The sequence below is a fragment of the Rhinatrema bivittatum genome, chromosome 1 (assembly GCF_901001135.1).
Source record: "Rhinatrema bivittatum chromosome 1, aRhiBiv1.1, whole genome shotgun sequence".
Classification (NCBI taxonomy): domain Eukaryota; kingdom Metazoa; phylum Chordata; class Amphibia; order Gymnophiona; family Rhinatrematidae; genus Rhinatrema; species Rhinatrema bivittatum.
In genome coordinates, this window is record NC_042615.1 from 499,626,435 (window position 1) to 499,648,144 (window position 21,710).

At 49.0% G+C, this 21,710-nt stretch overlaps 1 protein-coding gene across 1 annotated transcript in view; it reads right to left on the reverse strand.

The window, feature by feature from the left end:
* Positions 1–21,710, reverse strand: part of L1CAM (L1 cell adhesion molecule) — a 324,282-nt gene that overhangs the window by 218,914 nt on the left and 83,658 nt on the right. The window contains 3 exon segments of the mRNA XM_029609487.1: positions 14,759–14,864; positions 15,232–15,246; positions 19,200–19,470. Coding sequence (XP_029465347.1) covers positions 14,759–14,864; positions 15,232–15,246; positions 19,200–19,305 — 227 coding nt within the window. The 5' untranslated portion in view covers positions 19,306–19,470.

Here is a 21,710-nt window from a genome sequence, read left to right on the forward strand (position 1 = left end):
GTAGCTTTAGATGACTTATTTCCCTTCTTTGGACAACTCCACAGCACAAAGAGGTGATATGATCTACAAAGAGTTGATGCGATCTATGGAAATCATAAGTGACCTTTAGATACCTCAATAATGCATGCCTCCAATCTAAGAGCCTAAGCTCCCCCCTCCGCATGAGGCCTAGACAAATCTAAATCCATAAAAGTTGGAAGCTCTACTGTCTAACTAAGACTATCTCAGGCAGAAAAGAAGGCACCATGCATAAAGATACCCTCGAATCAGACATCTGTATGAAGGCATCTCGACACGACAGCACCTGGAGCTCCGAAATTCTCCTGGCTGAACAAATAGCCACCAAGAAAACCACTTTAAAAGTCAAGTCTTTAACCATAGCCCTCTTTAGTGGTTCAAACCAAGCCTCACACAATCCTCTAAGGCAGTGGTTCTCAACCTTTTTCCCATCGTGACACACCTGACAGGCCACGCTCACATGTGTGACACACTGCTCATTACAATTCACGGCGGAAATAAAAAGTAAAGGTCCGGTAATTATTTTTAATGTTTAAAATGACACAAGGAATAGATACATATTCTGTCTGAACAGAAATTGCATAAATAGTAAACATCCCACACCAAAACAGCACCAATTTCCAGCACTTAAACAGTAACCACCTACCTACGAAAAGGCAACACTGAAATATTACACCAGGCCTTAAGACACCAATACATCTCCTATTAGGAAAACGGACCAAGTCAGGCTGCTATAGAGCCCTACACAGAAACTACACGCCAGCAGAACCTCACCTCAATCACATGTGCTGACCCTCACCTAACAAAGAATAAAGAGACCAAAACGCATAACTAGAAGCATGCAGAAAAAACTGAATTGGAAACTGCAGCAAGCCAGAGTCTCTGTATGCAGTATAACAAAGGAAAAAAGAAACATCACCCATCCTTATAAAATAAATCAAGAAATATAAAATCAGCAGTAAAACCATACTAACAAAAAGAACAGATTATTTCGAAACAGATGATGAGTGGAATATCCAATAATTAAAAACTCATATAAAAAATTTCTAGATACCAATAAAATATTTCAAAATAGCAGACACAAAGACCCAGTAATGAAAAATAAGGATACAAAAATTTTTTTGCTCTGCATAACTGGGAACGTTTGATATCCAGGTCTCCTAAGATTGTTTTGAATTAGCAGGAGGAAGGGTGGTTTGCTTGGAACTTTCTCCTCTCTCTCAGTCACATTCCAGCGCTCTCTCTCACACTGGCTCTCAATTACACACCTATACACACATGCTCTCAGTCACTCACATATACACATGCTTTTTCTCTCACTTACGGATCGATACTGTAACGTGCGGTTGAAGATTTCCCGTCTGTAACGTGCTGTGAGCGCACAATTCGGACGCGTAAGGCGATCCAGCGATACAGTCTCCAGTTTCACGCGTCCTTAGCGCTTCTTAAAACAGACGCATAACCCTTTCCGCACCCAGCATGTATATGATATGTAAATGAACGAATTAGCTGTATAATGAAGGAATTAGCTATTACCCTCCAATACTGTGACGCGCGCTCAGATTATCTCCTTTGTAACCTGCTATTTTGCCGCGTCCTTAACCTATTAGTTTACCGCCTACCCTCTACTTGGTGTTAGTGTGGTGTTCGAAAATTAAAACAGGAATAAAGTGTAAAAAATGGGGGTAAAACCAAAAGGAGTAAAGTGTAAAAACCATGGACGACCTCCATATTAACATTGCAGCGTAAGTTGTTTATATATAGGTATATATATGTATAAATACCTGTCACTTTCCGAATCCCCCAGGCGTGCGGTCATCGAGGCGGCGATTTCGGCACTCAAGGCGTGATGTTATGACGCTTGACGTCACGGCATGTGACTGCCTTGAGCGCCGAAATCGCACGGGCATTCATTCACTGCCGGCGGGGGCCGTGCATTCATCCAGGCAGAGGGAGCCGGCGGCGAAAGCGGCCTCCGGAGGCCGCTTTCGCCGCCGGCTCCCTCTGCCTGGATGAATGCACGCCCACCCGGCCACGGCCTGGATCGAACACGCGCCCATCCGCCCGCCGGCTCCCACCGCCGCCTGGATCCAACGCGCGCCCACCCGCCCGCCGGCTCCCGCCGCCGCCGCCTCGATGACCGCACGCCTGGGGGATTCGGAAAGTGACAGGAAAGTGACAGGTATTTATACATATATATAAACAACTTACGCTGCAATGTTAATATGGAGGTCGTCCATGGTTTTTTACACTTTACTCCCTTTGGTTTTACCCCCATTTTTTACACTTTATTCCCGTTTTAATTTTCGCCCTGCGCCTTGCTTCGGGAGGAGGGGGGAACCATCCACTTCCTGGTGCCTGTCATTTCAAATGACATTTGAAATGACAGGTACCAGCGCACCCAGGATACTGTATAGGCGCTGTATTAGCGCCTATACAGTAAAATGGGTTGCGCGGGCCTAACGCTTGCCTAACGCTTCGCAGCCGCGGCTTGCATTTGCATGCAATTTGAAGAGAGTATCGAGCGGTAGGTGAAGAGAACTGTGCGTGCGGGGAACGAGGGTGCGCCCGGCACTGCCGCACTGTTTCTACCGCGGCCTTAGAGTATCGATCTGTTATATAGGCTCTTAATTACACATTTACACACATGCTTACACACACATGCTTTCAATCACATACATATATGCTGTCTTTTTCTCTCACACACAGACTCTCATTCACATGCTTACAAACATGCTCTCTCTCTTTCTCTCATTTACACACAGGCTCTCAATCACATACTGACATGCTCCATCACCTAAACCAGCTCTCAGTCACACACAGACACACATGCTCTCTCTCTTACTTATACAGACAGGCTCTTAATCATACATACACATTATCTCTCTCACACACAAAGGATCTCAATCATACACACATACTCTTTCACACAAACAGGTTTTCAATCACAAACTTACACATACAGGTTCCCAATCGTAAACTTACATTCATGCTCTCTCTCTCACAGGCAGGCTCTCAATCACAGACATACTCTCTTTCACATATACAGGCTCTCAATCACACACATACATGCTATCTCACTCACACACACATGCTTGCTCATTCACTCTCTCTCTCCCCACCCCCCCCACCCCCCAGAACTAGCGGCTGCAGCAGCCTCCTCCCAACCCTAACCTCCTTCATTTTCAGCCCTCGCGGAGGAGGAGTCCCATCGGCGGGGGTTGTCGCTCTTCTTCATTTTCCTCCGAGCCGCGCTGCACATTCTTCAGATCGCACCTCTCTTCTGTTCTTCGGGCCGATTCTGACCACACTAGCATGGTCTCTTCTTCCCGCGCACGCACCTGATGCTCACCACTTCCTTTTCCGGGCCGCGGGGGGACGGCGGGAAGAAGAGAGCACGCCGATGCCGCTGACTCCAGCTGTCCTGCCGCGTTCCGCCCGGGCTGACAGCATTTTAAGCCCAGGCGGAGGAGGACCAGGGAGCAGCTGGGTCAGCAGGGGACCAGGAAGTGTGGTGACACACCTGCGTGTTCTTGGCAACACACTGGTGTGTCACGACACACCGGTTGAGAACCACTGCTCTAAGGACTAGATTCAGATTCCAAGATGGACAAAATTTCCGCACCTGAGGAATCAAGTTCTTAGCTCCCTGAAGGAACCATAGAACATCCAGATCTGCGGACAGAGAATACCTTTGCACCTTACCCCGGAGACAACCCAATCTCGCTACCTGGACACTCAAAGAGTTAGGCCAGTTCCTTGACCAGAACTTTTCTGTAGAAAAGCCAAAATATGTGACACCGTAGCCTGAACAGTCTGAGGCTATTGACAGCAGACCAGGACTTGAAGAGCCTCCAAATTTGCACATACGTCAAGGATGTAGAAGGTGGAAATAACCACTTCATAATATCCCCTCCAACTCAGTTGTCTCTTCTCAGAAGTGAAACCGTGAGACAGAAGTGAGCCGCCTGACCCAAAAATATTGGGTCCTGGTGGAAAACAGTTGACCAATGACTGAACCTCAGTGGCCCATCTATGGCCATGTTGATCCAATCTGGGAAAATTGGTCGATATAGTCACTCTGGAGCTACCAGGATCACATTGTCTGGATGTTTCTCTATCCACCTTAATCTCTTGTCCACCAGAGGCCACGGGAGGGAAGACAAAGAAGAATCCCTTGAGTCCACGGCAGCACCAGAGCTCCGATTCCTTTGTACCATGTTCTGTTCAGAAGCTGTAAAACCACGACGCCTTGGTAGTCTCTTTGGTCAGGATATCCCATCTTTCATGAACAAGACTCATCACTGCCTCTGGCAGCTTCCATTCCCTGGGGTCTAACTTTCTCTAACTGATAAAATCCACCAGAACATTGTTCACTCTGGCGATGTGAGATGCTGCCAGCCGCTCCAAGTGCTGTTCTGCCCCAAAAAATCAACTCCTGGACCTCTCAAGCCGCTGCCTGATTCTTGGTTCCACCTTGATGGTTGATGTAGTTCACAGTCATCGCATTGTCTGATAGGATCCGTACTGGATGGCTGTGTAACCTTGGCAGACAGGTAAGCAACGTTAAATGCAACTCTCTCTTCTCTAACCGACAGATAGGCCATGATGCCCTCTTCTTCGACCACTGGCCTTGTGCCACCTGATCTTGCCACACTGCCCTCTATCCAGAGAGGCTTTCATCGGTGGTGACTATTATCCAATTCGGAATCTCCAATTCCGCACCACACTTGAGATTGGTGCAAAAAAGCACCATGAAAGACTGTCTCTGGCTTCCCCCTCTAATGGAAGAGGAAGGTGAAACTTCCAATAACAGATTCCAGTGGGAAAAGAGCCCTCTGCAGAGGCTGCATATGTGCGAATGCCCAATGCATTAATTCCAATGTTGATGCCATAGAACACAGACCTGTAAATAGACCCAGACCCTGGGCACTGAAAGCACTAGCAGAAGCCTAATCTGACTCTGCAATTTCAGCAATCTCTCTGCCAGTGTGTTGAACTGAGTTCCCAGATATTGCAGATTTTGCAAGAGGACTAAATGACTCATTGCTAGGTTCCCCACCCATCCTAGAGACTTCCAGAGCATCAGTACCTTTTGTACTGATTGTCATGATTGTCAACAGAGGTAATTTGATTTTGCATGAATAAGCCAGTCATCCAGATACACCAATACACTCTCCTTTTGCAATGCAGCCGCCACCACCACCATCACCTTGGTGAATATACGTGGAGCCGTCCCCAGCTGAAGGGAAGGGCTTGAAACTCAAAATGTTTCCTTAGGACCATGAACCTCAGGAATTTCTGGTGCTCCGGCCTGATGGCTATGTACATAGATATGCCTCTATCAAGGCGAGAAATGCTAGGAACACTCCCTTGTATACCGCCGCTATGACAGAGCTGCATTTACCTTCTTTAAATCCAATATTTCTTGAATTGGATACAGGGGGAAAAGAAACAGGATGCTTAACTTAAAATTGACCTCCAGTCACACTAAGCATGTTCAGGATCTGAGCCAACAAATTCAGCAAGACATCTCTGTGAAAAAAGAAAAAATATGAGCAGAGTCCAAATCGGCTCTCAATCATATGCAATTTCTCTCTCTTCTAGAAGTGAGAAAGCCAATTCCCCATTGGAATCCTCTGATGTCTCATGATCCACACCCCCTTGAACTTTACCAGGGACAGCCTCCCTGTGGTATTTGCCCTCCTTGACTGACAAATGGGAGGCCCAAGCATATGATCCCTACATAGTAAGTTGTTTCGCCTTTCCTGGGCACCTGTGCAGAAAGGTCTGCAGGCCCTGAAAACATTCCACCCAGGAGGAGGAGGAGGAGGAGGAGGATGGATCTATATTGGAGTCCAAAGGCCCAGCCTTGCTCTCTCTAACCTCTCTCGGGGAAGCTTCTGCCCTCGGGAACAAGGGAGAAGAACTGACCATTGCCTCACCTCTCACTCCACTCTCCCTCCAAAGACACCATAGGCTGAGGGGATGTCCCAAAATGGGCAAAACCTGTAGTAGTCAAATTGCTTTGAGCATCTAAACAGCGCTGACGCAAACAGAGCGCGTGAGGACTAAATTGCTATCCGATGGCAAGCCTCACAGATAGCAAGGCACTTGGACCTGTTTGTCCCCGAAGCTTAGCTCTCCTGAACTTCAGCTCTAGGCGGCCTCCTGTGCACACACCAATGCCACCTGGTCGTACACGCACACTCTTCCAGAATGTGCACAAATATGCATTCAAGACTAATTCACGGTTGTACGCGCACAAGTACATGTACAAATATGTGCACAAGTTTAGGTTGCAGTCTTATCCGCACAAGTACCCGCACATACACGTGCACCAGTCTAGGTCACAGCCTTACGCGCACAAGTACCTGTGCAAATATGCACTCAAGTCTAGGCTGCAGCCTTATGTGCCCAGGTACCAGCACATACAACCGCCATATGGTGAAAATGCGTGCACATGCCTAAGCACGCGAGAAAAGAACCACTAAAGTGACCTACCACACGGCTAAGTAAAGCCTGCCTGCACCTTCAGCGCGTTTAGGCCCAAATCCGTTTAACATCTGGCACTGAAAATTATCAGCCTGAAGAGCTTCTCAACAGCTCAGGCCTCTTGACTGGCTGGAAATCCATGAAGACTGAGGCCAAGAGCTAGCATCTCGCTAAAACGCTTTGCGCATAAGCAAATTAAAACTGGCAGAAGACCTTTACCAGAACCAAAGACTTCTCCTTCTCCAGAGAGTGCAAGTGCCTCTCTGCACCTCTGTGGGACGGAACCGCTGGCAGTAGCTGAGGAGGGTATTCCCCTGGCTCTCTCACCCAAGCTACTAGGGAATTGAAAATGGCAGCCGTTTCTGTGCTAACGAGGGAAGCCTCAGCGCTAGGCCCTGTCCCCTGTGAAGCTTGTTCTACTGGTGCTGTCATGCTTGACGCAGACCCCCAAATGCTTTTGCTGCACGCACATGCTGTTCCTCCCCGCAGCTCTGGCCCCACCAGCACCTCAATGGCAAGCAGGGGAACAGTCCCTTATCGCCATGAAGCCAATACCTGGTCTCCTCCACAGGCAGAGAAGTTGCTGAAAAACCCCATCGCTGAACTCCCCAAGCTGCTGAGATAGCTTCCCCATCTGGAACCTCACTGCTGCACAGATTCCTCTATCTAGTTCCTTGTTCTCTTTTTTTTTTTTTAACTCTCTGAGAACAAATACAGATACACAGAAACCAATACTTTCCTTTGGCCAAAGGTTCAGGTTCCAGGTGCACAGGCTGCATGGCAGAACAGAAAAGAGCCAAACCACTGGCTATATCAGTCTCCTTTTGCCAAATTTTAGTGACCAGGAAAAACTGGATAAAAGGGATGCTTCCCCGCTTCACTGGCCTTGCAGTGCAGAACTGCAGCAGTTTCCACCGCTATCTTGTGCAGGATGAGGGATCTGGATCACCAGATGTCCACCCTACGGACCTCTGGACCGAGCTATTAGAAGGGTCACCAACCCCCTGCTCATCTGCCTCAAACCAGAGGATGCAAAAAAAGAAATTTTGGCTATTTTTTTTTCCTTTCTCTCCAGACTGCAGGTTTTATACCATCTACCATCTGCTGGAGACAGAGAAATACTGAGGGACTGCAGGTGGCACACTGGGTTATGTATAGTGTCAGTGAAGCTTTTTCTGTCTCCATCTGCTGGCAGGCAGGCAAAACCCAGGAGTCTGGACTGATCTGGGTATGTACAAGGAACTGGGAGATCTGAAAGATATTTGGGGAAGGAGGTCAGAGGTGGTATGTAGGAAGGGATGGAAGGGCATGGGATGTGGGGAGGAGAGGATCGGAAGAGAGTTGTGTGGTGACGGGGCAATTGGAAAGAAGGTTGTGTAGGAAGGGCCAAGTAGGTAGGGGACGTGGGTGAGAGGATGTGCAAAAAGATGTGTAGGGAGGGGGACAGAGGGTCAGAGTGATGTGCTGGGGGGGGGGCAGAAAAGTGTATGGACTGTGTGGAGAGGGGGCAGTAGAAGGAAAAGGGTATGTGGGGAGGAGTAGAAGGCAGAAGAAAGGAAAATTAGTTCTTACCTGATAATTTTCGTTCTTGTAGTACCACGGATCAGTCCAGACAGCTGGGTTATGCCTCCCTTCCAGCAGGTGGAGTCAGAGAACAAACTGAAAAGGCACCCCCTGATAAGCCAGTGTGCCACCTGTGGTCCCTCTGTATAATGAATAACAAAGCAGAAAGAAAAAACCCCAATACAACTGCCGAAGAAACCAATGGCCAATGACTGGAGCAAAAAACTAATAACAAATGGCTCCAACATGGTCCGAGGACCAAACTAATTACAAAGGTGCAAGGAGTGTAGATTGTTCCCCCCTTACAGATCAATGAATTGCTCATCCTCTGAAATGCCTCTGAAAAAACCTTCTGTATACTCTGCAAGAGAAAGAAAAGGCAAACGACGGACTTACCTAACCACCTGGGCGGGTGTCTGGACTGATCCGTGGTACTAAAGGAACGAAAATTATCAGGTAAGAACTAATTTTCCTTTCCCTGTACGTACCCGGATCAGTCCAGACAGATGGGATGTACCCAAGCTGCTCTAACTGGGGTGGGACCCGGTAAGTCCCGCTCGAAGAACCACGCTACCAAAACAATCCGCATCTGGAGCCCAGACGTCCAAGCGAAAGTGTGCAGAGATTTCCAAGTCGCCGCCCGACAAATTTCCTGAGGAGAAACGTTTTGACTATCTGCCCAAGACGCTGCCTGAGATCTAAGAGAATGAGCCTTAAGACCCTCAGGTACCGGGCGGCCCTTACATATATACGCCGAAGCGATGGCCTCCTTCAACCATCGAGCAATAGTAGCCTAAGACGCATACTGCCCCTTCTTAGGACCACTCCAGAGCACGAAGAGATGGTCTGACAACCTAAACGCATTAGTCACTTCCAGGTACCAGAGAAGGACTCGACGAGCGTCCAACTTCCGCAACTCCTGAGCCTGAGGGGAATCAAGATCCAAATCTGAGAAAGCCGGCAACTCGACCGACTGGTTGACATGAAAGGCGGACACCACCTTCCGGAAGAAGGATGGCACCGTCCGAAGCGAGACTCCCGAAGACGAAAACCGCAAAAACGGTTCCCTACACGACAACGCTTGGAGCTCTGATATCCGTCTCGCCGAACAAATAGCCATGATAAACACAGTCTTTAGTGTCAAATCTTTCAACGTGGCCCATTTGAGGGGCTCAAAAGGCAGGGTGCATAAAGCTCGTAGGACCAGATTCAAGCTCCACGACGGGCAGACCTGCTGAACTGGAGGTTTTAGATTCTTAGCGCCTCTCAAAAAACGTGCCACATCTGGATGGCCTGCGAGGAAAGTACCATCTACGGGGCCTCGCAGACAGCCCAAGGCTGCCACCTGAACCCAAAGGGAACTGTACGCCAACCCTTCTTCAGACCTTCTTGTAAAAATCCTAGGATGTGGACTACCGTAGCCCTCCTTGGGGAAACCTGAAAACCGGTACACCAGGAATCGAAGACTTTCCAAACCCGAGGTAAGTAAGCGATGTGGAAGCCTTGCGCGCACAAAGCAGAGTAGAAATCACCGACTCAGCGTACCCCTTTTTCCTCAGCTGGCACCTCTCATAAGCCAGGCCGCTAGACAGAAGAGATCCGCCTGATCGAAAAATTCCGGACCTTGATGGAGTAGGTTCGGAATGTGGCCGAGACGCAAGGGACCCTCGATCGCCAGGTTGATCAGGTCCGCGAACCAGGGTCTTCGCGGCCACTCTGGAGCCACCAGGATTACCGGGCCCCGGTGGGACTCTATTCTTCGGAGCACTTTGCCCACGAGAGGCCAAGGAGGAAACACATAGAGGAGTACCTTGCTGGGCCAAGGAAGGACCAGGGCATCCACTCCTTCCGCTCCGTGCTCCCTTCTGCAGCTGAAAAATCAGGCCGCTTTTGCATTTGCTCGAGTTGCCATTAGATCGAGGTGAGGGATCCCCCACCTCCGAATCAAGAACTGCATCGCCTCCTCGGATAGTTCCCACTCTCCTGGGTGGAGCTGTTGTCGACTGAGAAAATCTGCCTGGACGTTGTCTACTCCGGCTATATAAAACGCTGCTAGACGCTGCAGATTGCGTTCCGCCCATGCCATCAGCTGGTCGGCTTTTGCAGCCACCAGACGACTTCGTATTCCGCCCTGACAGTTGATGTACGCTACCGTGGTGGCATTGTCGGAGAGGATCCTCACCGACCGATTCCGTACCAAGGGACAGAAGCTGCATAAGGCCAGATGAACTGCCCTGGTTTCCAAGCGATTTATGGACCATCTGGACTTTGGAAGTGACCACAGGCCCTGAGCAGAGTGTGATTGGCACACCACCCCCCAACCGGAGAGGCTGGCATCTGTCGTCACAATCAAACACTGAGGGCTCTCCAAATCCATCCCTTGCTGTAAGTACTCCGGGATTAGCCACCACTGTAGACTGCTTCGCGCCGGATCCAGAAGAGGCAACTGAAGATGAAAATCCTCGGATTTGGGTCCCAACGGGAGAGCAACGCCCTCTGTAATGGCCTCAAATGAGCAAACGCCCATGGGACCATTTCCAGAGTAGAAACCATAGAACCAAGAACCTGTAAATAATCCCAGGCGATGGGTAACGGGGTGGTCAGGAGTCGACGAACTTGAGACATCAACTTGTCCATGCGCTTCACGGGTAGAAACACCTTGCCCACTCTCATATCAAACCGGGCACCCAGGAATTCCAAGTCCTGTGAGGGAATCAGCTGGCTTTTGGGAAGGTTGATCACCCAGCCCAGAGACTGCAGCCGAAGCACCACCGAGTGAACTGCCTGCTCGCACTGGCTCCGCGTCTTCCCGCGTATGAGCCAGTCGTCCAGGTAAGGATGCACCAAAATCCCTTCTTTTCTCAGTGACACCGCTACCACCATCATGACCTTAGTGAATACAAGGGGCGCCGTTGCCAGACTGAACGGGAGTGCTTGAAACTGATAATGCTCCCCTAGTATCATGAATCTGAGAAATCGCTGATTCTCCTGAATCCCTATGTGTAGATAAGCCTCTGTCAGATCCAAAGAGGCCAAAAACTCTCCTTTGTGGACTGCCACAATGACTGATCTCAAGGTTTCCATGCGAAAACGCGGAACCCGCAGGGCTCTGTTGACCTGTTTCAAGTCCAGGATGGGACGGAAGGAGTCCTCCTTTTTGGGAACTACAAAGTAAATGGAATACCTGTCTGTCCGATACTCCCCCGGTGGGACCGGGATGATCGCTCCCAGGGCCTTCAAACGATCCAAGGTTTGTAGCACCACTTGCCGTTTCATCCGCGACCTGCAAGGGGACACCATGAAGAGATCTCTTAGAGGGAAAGAAAAATCTAAAGCATAACCGTGACTTATAATGTCTAAGACCCATTGATCCGACGTGATCTTGAGCCATTCCCCCCGAAAGAGAGACGGCCCCCGATCACCGGAATGGAGGAATGGGCCGGCACACCTTCATTGAGCCACCTTGTTATTGTTGAAGCCCTGGGAGGCACCATCTCAGGGAGGCCGTCTACCCCGAAAGGAACGAGCCCACCTGGGACCTAGACAGAGCTTGTCGAGACGGGAAGGGCAGCGCTCTAGCTGAACGAAAACGCCTCTGGCCTCAAACGCCCGCGAAAGGACGAGAAAGGGCGAGTAGACCTAGGCTTGTCCTCTAGCAACTTGTACACCTTATTGTCTCCCAAGTCCTTGATAAGCTGTTCCAGGTTATCACCGAAGAGAAGTTTCCCCTTAAAGGGAAAGGAACCCAACTGAGACTTGGACGAAAATCCGCAGACCAATGGCGCAGCCACAGCAGCCTCCTTGCCGCCACCGTGGAGGACATTGCCCGAGAAGAAGTTCGCAGTAGATCGTATAGGGCATCTGCAGTATAGGAAACGGCCGCCTCCAGGCGGTCTGCCTGTTTGGCCTCATCCGGTGGCAGCTCCTGAGCAGTAAGGAGCTGCTGAACCCATCGGAGAGTGGCTCTCTGCATAAAACTACTGCAAACCGCCGCTCTCACCCCGAGGGCGGACACCTGAAATATCCTTTTAAGCAGTAATTCTAGCTTTCTGTCCTGAAGATCCTTGAGGCCGTGCCGCCCGTCACTGGAATAGTAGTGTGCTTGGCGACAGCCAAAACCGCGGAATCCACTTTGGGAGTCTTAAGAAGTTCCAGATACTCGTCCGGGAGCGGATAGAGCTTTTCCATTGCTCTACTAATGCGAAGAGTAGCCTCCGGCACATCCCATTCGCAAGTCATGAGCTGTAAAAGGCTAGGATGGAACGGAAAGCCTCGAGGGAGAGCACGAAGACTGGACAGGACGGGATCCCCCGGGTGTTTGTCCGTCCCCGCCTGTGGGACCGGTAAATCCAGCTCCGCCAACACATACAGGATGAGAGGATCCAACTCCTCCCTTCGGAACAAACGAAGCACTTTCGGATCATCCCCCTCCGCCGGCGCTGCGGAATCCACATCGTCGCCCATGTGATCTCCCAGATCTGGATTGGGGTCTAGAGGCGCGGGGTCAATCGAACAATCTGGCATTGAAGGAAATTCTATGGCCGGCCGCGGCAATGGGAGCACTGGAGGATCAGGCCTGGGCCTTTTGGACGGCTGCAGCAACTGAAAATCATCAGCCTCTGCCTCTAAATAAACTTTGTGTAATAGCAGCACAAACTGCGAAGAAAACGGGTGCTGTCTCTTTAAGGCCCCCTCCTTTGGGGCCGAGAGAGGAGGAGAAGGCAGCAGAGGCTGGGAAACGTCTTCGGGGGGCGGGACCGGGCTTAGACGCGGTGGGGGAGGGAAGCTCCCTCCTCCGGAGCTCTGTTCTTCCACCGCAGGGGAAACATTCAAAATGGCCGCCATGCCCGCACTCCGCAGGAACGGGACCAACTGACTAGATCCCTCTAATGCCCGAGCATTTCCTCCCCGCGCCCGCTGGGTCGATCTGCTGCCCGGGAGGGGCAGTTGTGAGGTCCCCTCGCCCCCCGGTAAGCACCGGGAACACAGGCTGTCGCGGGAGAGTCGTGCTGCCGACTCTCCACACACGGAGCACTGAACTACCCGTGGCATGGCTGACAGTCCTGAGCCCTACAAATCACAAACAAAGCAGCCAGGTGAAATTCCACCCCTTCTGGAGGCCCGGGGACGCGCAGGCTATGATCAAATATATATATAATCTTTTTTTTTTTTTTTTTCAAACGAGCAGGGGAAAGAAACGTCCCTGCCTGCAGAGGAATGAAGCATCTCTGCTGCAGAGGGATGGAGACCTCTCTGCCTTGTAGGGGAGAGGGACCAGCCCACCGGTAAATCTCCCCTACTCACCGGGCTGCCACTGGCTCTCCAGGTAAGTGAGTTGGAAGCCTTACGGCTCAGCTAAGCCTGCTGTATCAAAATATGTCTAGAGAAACTAAATAAGCAAAACAATCCAAACTCCTTTTTAACTCCTTTTTTTTTTTTTTTTTTAAATATACTCACTAAATTGTTGTTCTAATCATTGGCCAAAGGTTAAAACATAAAGATTTAACCACAAAAGAAATAAAGTGAATAAGACCAGGACCGCAAGGTATGCTGTCTTCCACCTGCTGGAGTCAGAGAAATACTGAGGGACCACAGGTGGCACACTGGCTTATCAGGAGGTGCCTTTTCAGTTTGTTCTCTGACTCCACCAGCTGGAAGGGAGGCATAACCCAGCTGTCTGGACTGATCCGGGTACGTACAGGGAATGTGTGAGGATGGGATGTGAGAGGTGCATATGTAGCCAAGAAGGAAATAAGCAGAAGAATGTGTGAGGGAAGAAAAAGGGTAGAAAGGACTGAGAAAAGAAGTAAGAGGGGTGTGTGGGAGAAAGGAGGGTGTGTGTAGAAGGATCGGGAAGGTCAGAGGGGTGAGTGGGGACAGGGGACAGGGGAGGCAATGAAAGTGTGGCAGAGCTAGAAATGGGAGAGTGGTGTATATTTATGTATATATTCAGGTGTGATAGGTATGTGGCATGAGTGGAACTGTAGTTGGGGCAGAGGGGATGAGGGAGGAAGAGAGAGGTATAGGGTGAAAAGGAGGAGCAGAACTGTGTGTGAGGAGGGGGAAGAAGGATACGTGTGGGGAAGAAATTACACTTCATGATTTGAGCAATCTTCTGGTATACTTCTTATGGCTGGTTTTTATAAAGCATTTAGGGATGGAAGCTATAGAAAATTTAACTAATTAAAATTAAAATATTAAATTATCCAGTGCTCTAGTGAATTGATTTTCACAGTTTATCAAAAGAGTTATTGTCTTTAATAATGTTAATGCTTCACTTTTCATTACTGAATGGAGAGTCTTTGACAACATAGGGACAGGATGTTATGCCAGTCTGGTGTCAGTGAATCTGAAAGAGATCCTGAAGCAGAGAGAGAGTGAGAGAGAGAGACAGACAGACACAGCAAGAAAATGAGACTGAATAATCACAGCCCTCCTGTGATTTAGCATGCTGGTGGCTGGTTTCCTGGCAGACAGCAGGAAGGAGAGAGACTGGAAATCCCACAGGTGTCTGAGCCGGGTGCTGACAGATGGTAAGCCGAGAGTGGCAGCACCTCTTCCCTTCCATTAACCAGATGTGCCCATGCCCAACCTTTGGAGCCCACAGACCCTATCTCCCACCCCACCCTTTTACAGTAAAGTGTGCTCTGTGTATCCTTTCCCCACGAAAAACGCCACTCACATCACGGCAGGATCTCCAGTGGCTTCACATCTCAGCATGATGTCATCATTGGAGTACACTATATAGGTCTCATTAGACTGCTCTGTGATTGTGGGGGGCACCATTACTGTAAGGTAGAGGAAATCACAACATAACAATTAATGAAACAGAAACACAACTACCATTACTCCTCTCCCTTGTTCAAATCTGCCTAGCATGTTGGTTGCAATCTCTTTTTCCTGTTTTGTTTTTTTTATGCCCCAGAGTAGTGCAGAATGGAAATAGAATGGAAAGCTGAGGATGTGTTTTACTTTGCAGTTAATGAGTTAAAGGAGAAAGATTCAGGCTTTTTCTTCTCTATGTAAGAGTTTCCTTGTATTTGGACTCTGCTGTTTTCTAAAATAGCATCAATTATAAACCCCCCCCAAGATAATGCCACACCCCCTTCCTTGCACTCCTTACACTGGAAATAGCCACATAAAGCAGAGACTTACAGTTGTTCATTTTATCTGTGTATCCAGCGCAGCATTTTACAGGAGAGAGAGGGAATAAATAAAGGCAAATTGTTAGATCCTTTTCAATGAATAGTATAGATTACAAATCCCTACACATACAGTACACTTGCACATAACACCCACACAAACAGACATTCACACAAATATACAGCCTCCACAAATACACATGTACTTCAGGAACACCACACACACATACTACTCATATAAATACATGCACATGCCAACACACCAGCTGCACATATTCACTCACACACACACACCCCCACACATATACACCTCAAACACCCATACACTCTCTCACCACAAACACACAAACACACATCCTGCCTTGCTCCTCCCACAGCATTCTCAGCCCAACCTGATTGCAAAATGTTAATCTAGAGAGATGGACAGAAAACCTAAACAAGAAAAAGCACCAAATGAGAGAAAAGAGCAGGGAATGGCGAGCACAGAAAATGTCCCTGCCAGATTTCTTAATCTCATCATTTCCACATCAAAATCCGGTCTGTGCCTAGCCCCACATGTTTAGAAAACAAGTGGGTTTACATAAAATCATTAATGGGAGGACTTTACTCTCAGGTTAAAGGCTACATTTATGGATTAGGGTAAAAGTCCCATGGTACCTTTTTGCTCATTTTTTGCCCAACCTTTTTCTGTTAATTTTTTTTTTTCATTTACAGAATTTACAGGAAATTAGGTCTATGGACAGAAAATGCTGCTATTTAAAAACTATATGGGCAAGCTGACTTGAAGGCTTTGGAAGGTGCCTAGTGCTCAATAATGCTACCCTGAGCTAGTGGCTGGTGTTATCTCTCTGGGAGTCTTTGCCAAAGATCACAAGGGCTTCCCCACTGGCAGGATCTGTGCACTTGCTGGGGGTTAACTGCAGCACAGGTTGCTGACGCTACATTCCCAAGACAATAAGGAGAACAAAGACAGCTAAAGTCAGAGGACACTAGATCCAGGAGAAGTGTAGTAGCAGAAGGGGGTGAAGCAGGAATCTCGGCAACAAGAGAACCTAGGAAGAAGAAACCACATCTGTATAAATGCAGAGCAAATTGCAAGAAATTTGATATTTTTAAATCATTTATAACCCAGATTAATAGCACTGGTAAAGTCTCTCATTAGTAATCAAATTCCCTCTATAACAATGATTTTTGTCGGTGATGCCTATGTATTCTCTTATCTATAATCCCTATTTCACATCTGTCTCACTTTACTGGTCGCACATCATTTTGTCACTCAGTTACTGCAGAGAGGCAATGGATGAGGACGCTCAGAATGTGTTCTGTACTGGTATTAGTCTCTCTCCAGTGATAAACGTCCCTGTGGTAATGATCTCTTTGGGTGATATCTGTATGTGTCTCTGCTCTGTGACTTCAAGCTTACACCTGTTTAGCTTGCTCATTAATATTATCTTTTTATAAACACTGAGCTTTGTGGAACTAGTTCAGCTTGTGTTCCTTTTCTACATACAAGGCTCAATCACTTAATTTCTTTATCTTATGCCTACTTTTCAAATTATCATCAAGGTGAGTTACAATTTCCTGCAAAAAAAAAAAAAGATCTATAAACCTTGCCTTTGTTCCTCAAGTCTGACCACTGTCTATGACCTGATCTTTTGCCTATCCCCATTCTGTCTTCTCACCATACCTTGGCTTCTGACTAGTATGACTACAGCTTGTCACATGTTCCCAGTGACCTAATGGTATTACGTACAATACTGTGTGGTAAAATTCTGCAGCTTGCCCAATGCAGAAACAGCAGATATGTAAACAAGACTTAAGGTTTTTTAAAAAAATTAATTTTCGTGGTTTCATGTTAGAGTTGAACGTTAAGTGAGGTGCTGTGATTGGATTTAGATTGAATTACTGGCCTTTTTCCAAATCCAAGCTCAAGGCAAATTACAATTCAGGTATCTTATTTATTTCCCTGCTCCATAGGATTTAAAATTTAAGGTGTACCTGAATCAATGGAGAGTAACGTGATTGGCACAAGGTCATAAGGAGCATTTGAGGGAAAGCAGGATTCAAAACCTGCCTTGCCTTATTCTCAAGTTGCTGTCTCTAACCTCTAACCTACTTAAAGTGGACGGTCAAGGTATCCCATCTGTCTAGCCTTTCTACAACAATTTGATGACTAATGCTTAGCCTACTGCCAACCCTACTTTTGCCTGTTCAGTACACAGCAAACCTGTGTCCAATGCTGAAAGACAGAAAAGTCTGGTCTTGCTATATGACACTGAAATATAATCTGATCATTAATGCAGACAGGGAAACCGTTCATTAATGCAGACAGGTATTCACAGTGGGGCGGATTTTCAGCGCCCTGCTCGCCTAAATCCGCCCAAAACCGGGCGGATTTAGGCGAGCAGGGCCCTGCGCGCCGGTAAGCCTATTTTACATAGGCCTACCGGCGCGCGCAGACCCCGGGACTCGCGTACGTCCCGGGGTTTTCGGAGGGGGGCGTGTCGGGGGCGTGTCGGGGGGCGGGCCCGGTCGACGCGGCGTTTCGGGGGCGTGTCGGCCGCGTTTTGGGGGCGGGTACGGGGCGTGGCTACGGCCCGGGGGCGTGACCGCGCCCTCCGTACCCGCCCCCAGGTCGCGGCCCGGCGCGCAGCAGGCCCGCTGGCGCGCGGGGATTTACGTCTCCCTCCGGGAGGCGTAAATCCCCCGACAACGGTAAGGGGGGGGTGTAGACAGGGCCGGGTGGGTGGGTTAGGTAGGGGAAGGGAGGGTAAGGTGAGGGGAGGGCAAAGGAAAGTTCCCTCCAAGGCCGCTCCGATTTCGGAGCGGCCTTGGAGGGAACGGGGGGAGGCAGCGCGGCTCGGCGCGCGCAGGCTATACAAAATCGATAGCCTTGCGCGCGCCGATCCAGGATTTTAGTGGATACGCGCGGCTCCGCGCGTATCTACTAAAATCCAGCGTACTTTTGCTTGAGTCTGATGCGCAAGCAAAAGTAGGCTGTTCGCGCGCCTCTTAAAATCTACCCCAGTGCTTCTAGACTGCTTGCTAGCACTGACATGCCGTAATCCCTAATTCAACTGAGTTTCTGTCCCTGGTCCTGACAGACCGCCCCGTCTTTGAAGCCGGGCAGAACGCTGTCCCTGGTGCTGATACATGGTCCTGCTTGCTGACTGCTGCCCAGCTGTCTAGGATACTGAAAGGCAGTGCTGGCACTGCTCACTGGTGAAGACAAAAGGCGGTTCTATGGTGCTCAAAGACTTTTCACCAGCGCTGACAGCACACTGCTCCTAGTGCTCTCTGTGGTGCTGACAAGCATATCCCGTACTGGTGCCAAGAGTCCGCTGTCCATGATGCTGACAAACTGCTTACAAGTGCTGACAGAGTGCCATCTGTGATGCTGAAACAGAGACTATAAACAAATGCTGTAATTAAGCATAGTGCCAAAAAGTCAGCTCCTCATACAATATTATTTTTCTGAATTCTGCACAAACAGTTTCTAAAACTGCAGTTCTCGGAAGGTTATTTTTTGATTGAGGAAATGGTCTTATGAGATTTTCTGCCACTGTGTACCCAACCATGAGAAGGATCACAAGCCAAAAACTTTCCACAGGGCACAGCAGTTACTCCAGCCAGATGCTATCAACAGGATCTGAGATCTAATGCATTCACAGTATCAGAAAGTAACAGGTTTGGCTTCTCTGCTTGGTTCACATGCTCTTTTTTCTTCTCATTGGCAAATAAAAAGTAATCAAACTAAAACAAAAAAAGAGAGAGAGAGAGAGAGGTGAGGGTGAGACAGAGTGAGAGACGGAAAAGGAAAGCGAGACAGAAGAGAGCTACACGGGAAAGAGAGCCCGAAAAGAAAAAGGATTAAGGAAAAAAGAAGGAAACAGGAGGATATTAAAAAAAAAAAAGAAAAAAGTGTGTCAATGAATGAAATAATACTAAAGCAGGAGAAACAAAATCCTTGGAAGTACTTACATTCTTTAGGAATTTGAAAGAGCTGGACCGGGCTGCAGAGAAGGAGAATTAGTGGTGTTAGTAGCAAGATGGACCCTGGATCTGCAGCCATTCTCCTCACTCTCATCGACGCCACCACCACCACCGCTGCAACCGATGAGCAATCCCAGCAGAAGGTCTCCTTCTGAGCAGTCACCACACACACACACACACAAATATATATTATATGTATTTATATATGTGTGTGTGCGTGCGTCGGTATGAAGGAAGGAACAAGTGCTCACAAGCTCTTCTAGGCATTTCCAAAGTCAACGATGAAGATCGTGGTAGTGGGGGGAGGGGAGGGGAGAGAGAGAGGAAGAGAGAGAGAGAGAGAGAGAAAAGAGGAGACATTAGTGAAATATCTCAGAGTAACCATGAACACACGCCCTAGCATGGCCACTCCCACAAGTCGGAGTGGCTGGGCTGAGGAACAGTCAGGGCCGTGGCACACAGGTCTTTCAAGTAACATGTCACTCTCTTCATCTTTTGTGCAGGATGCGCTTGTGTCTGATCTCCCAGAACACCCTCCGTATAAACCGAGTACTAAGATTGTGTGCAGAGAAAAATAAGCAACAAGTCATTTCCCCTTTTACAAAAGCAATTCCCATCAGGGTCTCCTGGATGCTCAGGAAAGGGATCCACCCATGTTATCTTCCCACAGCTTGCATCATTCAGGCATCTGTACCGGTTCTGATGGCAAGGAGGGTTGGGGGGGGGGGGAGGCAGCCCTCTCACCCTGGGCAGTGCAGTTTCACCAGCAATACCCTCTCCCCCCCCCCCCCCCCACACACCAGGACAGATGGATTAAGTAACATCTAGCCCCCTCCTCCCATTTTTTCCTGTTTCTTACAAAGATTACCCAGCCCAACAAGAGGTGAATCGGGGGGTGGGGGGGGGGGGGGGAGAAAGGAGCGAGAACGGCCTTGGTGATAAAGGAGTTGGGGGCACCCTTTCTAAATCAGGTAGATGACACAATAAAAGAAAAAAGCCGAGAGCAATCATGATACAGAACATATGAATGTGTGTGAGTGTGTGTGTGTGAGAGACAAGAGAAATGTAGCAGTACAAAGACTTCCAGCTTTCCCCTCCCTCTGTGCACCCCCAGGAGACCACAAGGACAGACAAGCAGCAAGACAGACACATGAAACAGACCAGCTGGGAGCTGAGCCACCAGCCTCAGCCTAGGCTAGCAAACAGGTGTAAAGCTCTTTAATATTTTAAAAGTCCGTCTGTTCCAGTCTTGCCTCAGCTTCTCTTCTTTCTCCCAAGGTGGCCCAACTTCAGCTGCCCCCCACCCAGCATCTCCCCAATCCTCCCCAGCCCACAACACGGCAAACCCAAGAGTGCTGCAGAACCTGGGCAGTGTGGTGGGTACATAAGGACGCCCGGGCCATTCACTCAGAGGCCAGAACTAATTAAACACAAGGGCCTCTTCTGCACCGCTAACAAAGAGAGGGGAACGAGGGGTATCGGGTATCTTCATTTGAGGGGGCCCAGTAACTTTTCGGCTCCGGTTCCCCCCCCCCCCCCCCCCCCCCCATCAGTTGCAGCAAGCTCTCTCCCACGTGTGTCTCTCGCCTTCTCCGGTGACATCTCAGCCCTCAGCCCTGGAAGCTCTTGTTTGGGCAGAGATTTTCCCTGTCCTTTCCTGTTTTACCTCAAGCAGAGCAGGAACAGAGGTGGAGGGGTGGGGAAAAAAATGTGTATTTTACTATTTTAAGCAAGGTGGCGGTGAGGTGGAGGGGGGGAGAGGGTGGCTCTCTGTCTCAAGAGGTCAGAGAAGCTGCAGGAACCACAGGAGGGAGGGCGGCTAATGCCATCCAGCCCCTCTTTCTTTGTATGACTATGATCCCTTCCAGTGCCCCCTGGCAGCTCTGCTCCAGAATCTCAGCTCCAGAACAGATGATTCTTGCTCAGCTTACCAGCGAGAGCTGCGGCGTTCTCTTCAATAATTGAAAGCCTGCTGCATTTTTAATGGCTAATGGGCTCTGATTTATTTTTACTTTTTTTTTTTTTTTTTTAAAGGGAGAAGAGGGGAGAGGGGCGGAAGGAGAAGGAGTGGAGGGGAGGGGAAGTTAACTTGCTTTTGTTTAAGGCAAATCTCAGTGGGGAGCTCCTGTTCCGGCTCAGCTGATATTCAGGTCATGCAACCTCCAAAGAGTAAAATCAGGGGATCCTGACTTCTCAGGGGGCAACAACATCCATTGGGCAAGGAACTTTATTACCACACTGTTCTAAGCTTTGGTCCGTGGCAGGGTGGCTTTAGTACCCGCTAGTGCAGGGGCTGGCCAACTCTGGTCCTCAAACGCCACAAACAGGCCAGGTTTTCAGAATACCCACAATGAATATGCACGAGACAGATCTGCATGCACAGCCTCCATTATCTGCAAACCCTGAAAACCCGACCCGATTGTGGCTCTTGAAGACGTAAGATATCACAGTGCAGCAGCACCTCACTGTAACGGAGCTACCAGCACCACTCAGTGACCT